The sequence below is a fragment of the Aspergillus lucknowensis genome (genome assembly GCF_044049455.1).
Source record: "Aspergillus lucknowensis strain CBS 449.75 chromosome Unknown BJX67scaffold_43, whole genome shotgun sequence".
Taxonomy (NCBI): domain Eukaryota; kingdom Fungi; phylum Ascomycota; class Eurotiomycetes; order Eurotiales; family Aspergillaceae; genus Aspergillus; species Aspergillus lucknowensis.
Genome location: NW_027263587.1, coordinates 1 through 7,652, shown reverse-complemented (window position 1 = coordinate 7,652; position 7,652 = coordinate 1). Strand labels below are relative to the sequence as shown.

At 46.3% G+C, this 7,652-nt stretch overlaps 3 protein-coding genes across 3 annotated transcripts in view; 1 reads left to right on the top strand and 2 right to left on the bottom strand.

Annotated features, from left to right (window-relative positions):
• The window catches only part of BJX67DRAFT_374006 (WD domain protein), a gene marked incomplete at both ends in the record, with an annotated part of 4,558 nt that extends 3,916 nt beyond the window's left edge, over positions 1 to 642 (top strand). The window contains one exon of the mRNA XM_071031483.1: positions 94 to 642. Coding sequence (XP_070883114.1) covers positions 94 to 642 — 549 coding nt within the window. The remainder of the gene's footprint in view (positions 1 to 93) is intronic.
• Positions 643 to 3,596: 2,954 nt separating this feature from the next.
• BJX67DRAFT_383975 (uncharacterized protein) lies at positions 3,597 to 4,133 on the bottom strand (the record flags this gene model as incomplete). The annotated part of the gene is made up of 1 exon (XM_071033576.1): positions 3,597 to 4,133. One exon carries the CDS (start codon positions 4,131 to 4,133, stop codon positions 3,597 to 3,599), a length of 537 nt encoding a protein of 178 aa, XP_070883113.1.
• Positions 4,134 to 6,543: 2,410 nt separating this feature from the next.
• Positions 6,544 to 7,517, bottom strand: BJX67DRAFT_361750 (uncharacterized protein). Its single transcript, XM_071029916.1, has one exon. It carries the CDS (start codon positions 7,101 to 7,103, stop codon positions 6,600 to 6,602), a length of 504 nt encoding a protein of 167 aa, XP_070883112.1. The 5' UTR covers positions 7,104 to 7,517; the 3' UTR covers positions 6,544 to 6,599.
• Between the last annotated feature and the right edge of the window lie 135 nt (positions 7,518 to 7,652).

The following is a 7,652-nucleotide window of genomic DNA, read 5'->3' as shown; positions in this document are numbered from 1 at the left end:
TCGGTTGCCTTCTCAGAGGACAGCCAGCTTCTAGCCTCGGGCTCTTCTGATAAAACCATCAAGCTCTGGGACCCTGCCACTGGCTCCCTCAAGCATACCTTGGAGGGCCATTCTAACTGGGTTTCGTCGGTTGCCTTCTCAGGGGATGGCCAGCTTCTAGCCTCGGGCTCTTATGATAAAACCATTAAGCTCTGGGATCCTGCTACTGGCTCCCTTAAGCATACCCTGGAGAGCCATTCCAACTGGGTTCGGTCAGTCGCCTTCTCAGGGGACAGCCAGCTTCTGGCCTCGGGCTCTGACGATAAAACCATCAAGCTCTGGGATCCCGCCACTGGCTCCCTCAAGCGTACCGTAGGTGCCAATAATGATATCACCCACATTAAGTTTTCCCAGCATCGGCCGCAGCTGAATTCCAACGTGGGATCTTTTGATATCGAAGTGTTCTATGAAAGCCTCCCATCAAATCCCTCTGAAAAGGTCGCAGAGGTATCTCTGGCAGGTCGGTGGGTTACTATCCAGGGTCAAAGAGAGCTATGGCTACCTCCAGATTATCAACCTATCTCTTTGGCCGCCAAAGACAGTACTATCGCACTTGGATGCGCAAATGGCAACGTTGCCATAATCACGTTTTCTGTCACATAACTTACACTGCATTGGCTCACATTTCCAGCTCTCTTATATTTTCAAATTTCTTTGCAGAAGGAGGGTTAGGGAGAACGGGGCTTTATATAATCTGGAGTATTAATAGAATTTTTCGCGATGATTCGGCTTTCCTTCCAGTAGGTGGTGGCAAAGCACTAATACTTCTAGTAACTGGCGCGAGGAAATCTTGACCCATGCTCCCTTTTCCAGTACCGTAGTCATGTAACTACTCTCGCCGCCCTATTTTCCCCCGGCCCAATTCATAAAGTGCATAATTAATCCACGGTGTCAAACAGAACTGGTTTTAAAATTTTCTGTCCAATACAAGGGTTGTAATTAGGGCTGAACGAGTTGGACCCCATTTCTTTGGGCAATACTGTACGTATGGGACTCCTGTGTTAGTAATTTGATCAAGGCCCGCCTTGCACCCTACGCTCCCTCAGCAGCTGTTGTTTGCTTGTAAACAACAGCTGCGGGTAAAGACCGAATAAAACTTTAGTCGGCAAACCTGTTCAAAGATGTCTTACCTTGTCACATCAGACAATAGAGGACATATTATGTGTCTACTAATGCTTATAGGTGGCAGAGCAACGATCATTGAGATATGAGAACAGGAGAGTTGATGCCACACGGGCGATGTGCCAGGGACCAGGAACGAGCGGTTTGTTGGGGTTTCATGATCTTCCGTGGAAATCTGTCGTTCTGCACAAATTGTTGGCTTTATACAAGCTTATATAATTATTATCCATGGGATAACGGACCTAACTGCCTTCTATTGGTCAAGAAGCAAGGCAACCCCCCTTTACAAGATGCCAGGTTCAGCCACTGCCGAGTACCAGGATGAACATAGTTCTTACTTCCGTCAATCTGCCGCCCCCAAGTATAGATCATCGCACAAATTGTTCCAGGCAGGTTGTTTAGCACTTTGTAATAAGGCATATCGCTCAAACAAAGATTGATTAAAGAATTAAGTAATAATACACAAGAATAAACTACATCATGTATTTCATGTTTCGTATAAAAAGAATATTACAGCCGCCCTCTTTTAAATGCAGTTTGCTCAATGATATAATCACACTAAGTTCTTGGCAGTGGGGCCAACAAAGAATAGATGTGTGTCGAGGTCAGACCCGATTTCGAGAATGAGTGTAGTTTGGTGAGTGACCACGTGCGAATCCCAAATACTTTGTATGGCAAGAGTCACCAAGGTTGACGCCCACGAACCAGGATAAGTGTCACGTGATCGTATACCATTTGGTATACCATTCTGATGGTAGGAAAATGGTATACGGGGCTACGCAACCTGATTGGGTATACCATTCGGTATACCATCTGAGTGTAGGAAAATGGTAGGAACGAGGGAATACTTAAGGACGCTCATTTCCACTGCATCTAGTTTTCCTGTCTTTGAGAAAAAGTTGTGTGTTTTCAGCCAGACGCTCTACACTACTAGCGGTCTTTCGAAGTTGGTGGACAGCAGAGTGCCTCAATTTACAAAGAAGGAGAAATAATTTGCTTCTTTTTTGCGTAGTAACCATCTTCTCCAAATACTAGGGCAGAAGCTTGGTCTACTTGGTGAGTTCCACGGCCTCTGGACAGTCCCAGCCGTTTCTTCCTAAAAGCTGCGGGAAGTGAGTTTAAGCATAGGCGAAACAAGCTTCTTCCACCAATCTTTGTATGCTTGTCGTGATCAGGTGTTGACTTCGGTAATTTACGTAGACTGGATAGAGAGATAGGATTGGATTATTGACACTAACTTTTGCATCTGGGGCTGATAATGCTGACTGTCAACAAATATTGTAAAGATTTTTTTATAGGAGTACCAACAATCAATTTTATCACTTTCCTTGTTGGCTAGTCGCGCTTCGGATTGAATCGCGACTTCCTTGAAGTCACCCTCTCGGAGATTTCCCTCACAGCATTAGCCTCGTCTTTTGCCGCCTCCACTTCTGAAGCCTCTCGTTCCGCGCTCTGAGCAGGTGACACATCAAGTAACTCGGGAAATCGGATCTTAGCTCTCAAAGCCGAGTGGAAAACTTGATCCTCAAGGAATCTCTTGGCAACATTACACGTGCGGTGGAGGATTTCAAACGCGGTGGCATTCTGCTTTCCGTGACCTGGCTACAACTTTATAACCGAGCTTTCTCTAGCATACGTCAGACCTAGAGTAGATGATCCTAGGACCTCCCTTCCTGTTCTTGAGATGCCCGATCCGATCTTGTGACTAATCTTTAGTCATGCAAATATGTCCAAGCAGTCGAATCTAGGGGACAATCCAATCATTATTTCAAGCCCTGCTTTCAACCGTAGCTCCTCTCTTCCAAGATGCAAGAAACGCTTCCCCTCCGCCGTTTGATTTACAAGTTCTACATTCTAGCCAGGAGGTGCAGCCTGATATAGAGAACAGTAAGTAGGCCACGCGAGGGACTTCCAAGAGGTGGCTCATAGTTCTTCAGTTTGGATAGAAACGTACAGGGCTTAACCAATAAAGAGCAATTTATATAATTGGGAAAGGCGTGTGACTCATACTTATGGTCCTGAAGGCAAGACATTGGAGTACTTGAAATGATATCAGCTGGCCAACTAATCAATCTTGTAAGATTTGAATGTACCCCCAACATACAACTAAGGCGCTTATAAGTACACGACCCAACCTCCTCGTTTATCAAGCCCTAAGGTTCCCACCCGTCACATAGGCGGAGCACTCAATGAGTTGGCTCGCGACGACGAGAGTTCCAGCGAGTCTATAATAATCAGTCTTGTTCCAGTCATACTAGTACCACACAGCCAGAATATACGAATATCATATTGATTCTGAGCTATCTCATTCAGTCTGGAAGAGATTCCGCCTACAAAAGTTCTGTTATTTACTTGTTCGAACCCCAACTTGCAACATGTATAATCTCTCCGCGACAACAAGAATCCAGATAAAGCAAGGCGAAAAAGTAAACAGATCAGAGTTCACCTTTGTAGGTGCACTTCATGTATAAGTGGCTGGCCCATGTCATTCCACAATTCTCCGTAAACTGATGGTCGTCCCTCACACACTCGTACCCGGTTGCGGAAGTATCATCCATGGCGGTTATTATAAAGCCCTCTGGATTCCCTCCCTTTCCGCACTGATCTGCGTCCGGCCACCAAATGCCCTCCCCCATAGGAGTGTCCACTTTGACCTCATCTTCAACCTTAATATCGCAGAATTCTGCAAAAGCCGAGTCTACAGAATCATCAGTGCATGATTCATAGCCCCCTTCATCCCCCCATTTCATGGTGTATAGGTCACTGCATTGCAATGAAGCGACGCGGCTGTGGCTGAAAATTAGGTACCCGATCTTCTCCTTATTGGGGATATCATCACGCGCAATCAATCCAGGCTGGGATCCTCTTCGGCTCAGGGTGGCTTTCGAGGTGTTGGGGGAGTCAGGATTTGGAATAGCTGCTATAATGGAACCCGTTAAGGCCGCAACAATACTTAGAAGGATGGAACGCATAGTGGAATGGATCGAGGTAAAATACCAGTGGTATTGCAATCGGGAGGCTCTGGCAGGCTCTTCTTTTATTATTTGGTCAGGTTAGTGATAGAAAAGAATAGAGAAGTTGCGTGTTAGTTGATTCACTGATGATGGCCTTGTTAAGAAGGGATCTTGCTGGCCTTTATGTAGATGTCAAATCTAGATGGTCTCATGAATATGCAGCTTATTCCGCGGGGCTGGGTAGGATTGGGGGCAATATAGAGTGCAAATGTAGGTAGCGGAGAAATTTTTAGACCCCTACAATCGTGGTAAAGCACCATATCCAGGAGTGATACTGCAAATCGCACATCAGGAGGATAAAAGGGCTGTCCAGACATGACCTGTTTAGGACAGTAAGATGCAGGTTGTGCAAGCAATCCCTGAATGGGGGCCGAAAAAAAAATCCATCAATATTGTGTTCCTGGAGAATGTCTGTCAAAGCAGGTTTGTTCTGTTAGAGCAAGCTCATTACCTGCTTTCGCTTTCAGACCAAGGAGTAAGAACCACGGAAAATATGCTGGCAAGCCAGATAAACAAGTCTCTTATCAGGGTCTTTCTAATCCATTTCCAGGGTTGGGAGTTGCTCCTGAAAGTGTAGGAATGGGCCAATCTTTTGTAAACTTGGGAGGGTAGCTAGTTCTCGCAAATGGTCAGCCTGCTATTGTGCTGTAGTATCCATTTTCGATTTCTTTGTCATTAATATTATTTTGCTCAACCTCTTCATTAGTGTCGGACCATCCCCCCCCAATCTGGATGTCAATGTCTTTCTTTGGGCCTGAGAGTGCTGGCCTTGCTGTTATCCATATCGAATCTGGAAATTAGACAGAAGCAAAAACCCCGCGTGATGCTCACATGTAGCTCTTATAGACCAGCAATACAGGCTTGCATATCCAGGATGATGCGTATTTTTACTACCAGCCACCTAAGGACCAGCTCCTCAATATAAACAGTATCCGCATTACCTTGTGCCTTCAAGCATTTTGCACCACATCGTTCGGGTTGTCCCCAGTAGTAGTTTATTCCCTAAGGGCAAACAACCAGTTTAAGTCTTAATAACACAGGTTTCAACACAGGTTTCGCCGCTAGAACGCCCCTAAAACTTTCAGAAGAGTCTGCTACAGTAGAAGTACTTGCCTATTTTCGGAAGCCGACAGAAAGTGGAGAATCAGAATTAAAGATATTTTGGTACGCGGGGGTGGAAGCAACGTATTTACTCTAATTCAAGGTCAAAGCCACAAGCCCATGCCACAAATTTAAACATGGTTATTGCGACAGACACTTAATAAGGAATACTTACTAGCATACATTATTTAAAAGTTGCCGTCCCTAGTTCGGTCATCCAAGTCCCATGCCCCATTGAATATACAAGTGAGGACAGCCCTTACGCCAGCGACATCACCGGCACGAGTAAGGTAGTTGTGTGTCACCAGGGGCCATTCACTCGCATCGCTGACAGCTTGTAAAATATTTTCGATAGAGGGAGCAAGATTTGACTCCAGACACTCACGCACGCGGGAAAATACATTCGCATATCCCTGACGAATGGATTTGTTCGTTTTGAATTTTCGTTGAACATCGTCAGCAACATATTTAAACCAGAGATCATTATCCGCGACCCAGGACTTGTCATTACTACTGCTATCTAATAGGAAATCATATAGTGTCCCAGCTTGGTCGAGTAAGGCCAGCTTTATCTATAGTAACAGAAATCCTCCTATACACTGACCGCATGTGCATCCGTACTTTAGGCGGGAGGTAGAAAGGTCGGTCCGAGTCTTCCCCACTAAGAGTGAAATCAAGCAAGGAGAGGCACTCTACTGCGGAAGAAGGAAAACCCCGAAAGTCGTCCAATATATGCAGATTTCCCATCAAGAGGTGTCTTTTTGTTCGTATATCTTTGATGAAGTCTTTGAGCACATCCAGAGGAGAATCCCCGTTTATATCACGCGCTGTCTTCCATGAAACTGCCGCCTCGACATGCGCCAGGAGCCATCTTATACTTTCTGGTTACAGATTGCGCGCAAGGGCGTGTAGAAGAGTCCTGTGTGTGCGGTCCACCATAGTAAAGTTGATCTTATCCTTAGTAGCAGCTTTCTTGAGGTACTCCACGCACTCCAGATCAGGAAGTGTAGGTGCAGCATGGTGCAGTGGAAATTCCTTCCACAGCGCTGACAAAGTCCTCTCCCCGAGCTGAATTTCTATGCCGTATGGAACAATATGATCTCTCATTTCCAGCTCACCCTCCCGGTCATCTAAAGGTTCCATCTGCGGATCAAAGTCTCTGTTGGAGGGGATTGATGGTACTCTAAGATTTGGGTCGAACAAGTACATAAAACACGGTGAGGAGCCGATGCGTCGAAATCCAAGGGATCTGTAGAATGAAACAGCAGCGTTGCTTGCTTGAAGATCGATTTCATTTCTCTGCCACTTCGATTTGCCGACATATTAAGGCTTAACATCCTCTTTAAGATATCCAGGAATCACAATCGCATGGACTGTGCTTAACTTCTGAAACTGTGCAACTGAGCCAAATTCCAGAGCTATAAGCCCGGGCGACATATCCCTTGGCTTTGCGCTGCTCGCACATTTCTCACCAACCACGAGGAGCTGCTTGGCCATCGCGTGTCCTATACCCTTCCTCCGCCATTCAATGTCGGTAATATACATTTCTTCAATTATGAGAAGGGGTCCGTCGTCAAGCTCCGAGCCCCATACTCCTGTTCCCCGGTGCACAGAGTGCGACTTGAACTTATCTTTGAGGAAGCCATACCAATCAAAAAGCATCCACGCTATCTTCCCCACATCCAGGGAGCATTCATCCATTTCTTCCCAGAAGTCCCTTGTGATCATTCCCCGGTGAATGAGTCGGGCAATGGCACGACCAATCGTCTTGCCTTCGTGGGTGCATTTGGCAGTTATATTATCTCGCCAGGTGTGCGGTGAAATCATGATCTCAAGTTTGAGAGCCTGGTTTGTACCGTCATCAGGGTAAAATTCGCTCTCGAGGAAGGTAGTCTTGTAGTTGCCATTGGACGTGCACTCTTCATTAGAGGCGTCCTTGGAGCTATCGTATTTGCTGCCCTCAGTAGGGGACGTGTGGCCTCTAAAGTTCCCTCCAGGTTTAGTGCTTTGAATCCATTCACTTGCCTATGCGATAGCAGATAATTCTGGATCTCCGCATGGGTGTCTTCCACTTGGAAGGCGTCGCATAGTAACTACCAAGTAGCACAGCTGTATTTTGCTGCCATCCTCAATACTAGAGCCCTTGACCATGCCCTAACCCCCCAGAATTTTCTGTGTTACAAATCAGAGCTCGTGCAAGGTATGATATGGTGGCAGTGCAACATGAACTCAGAGAATCACATTGGCGCACCTGGAGAAAAGTGGGCCGCGGGGGAAATACGCCAGGTTACAGGTGAGGTGGCCTCGTTCGAAAAGTCGGGCGCCCCGAAACCAACCACGTGATGGGGCTAGTGGTGCACATGCGCAATACTACGA

Coding starts and splice junctions, on each gene's coding strand:
- BJX67DRAFT_361750 (XM_071029916.1), bottom strand. CDS start 7,103: ATGATTTCACCGCACACCTGGCGAGATAATATAACTGCCAAATGCACC.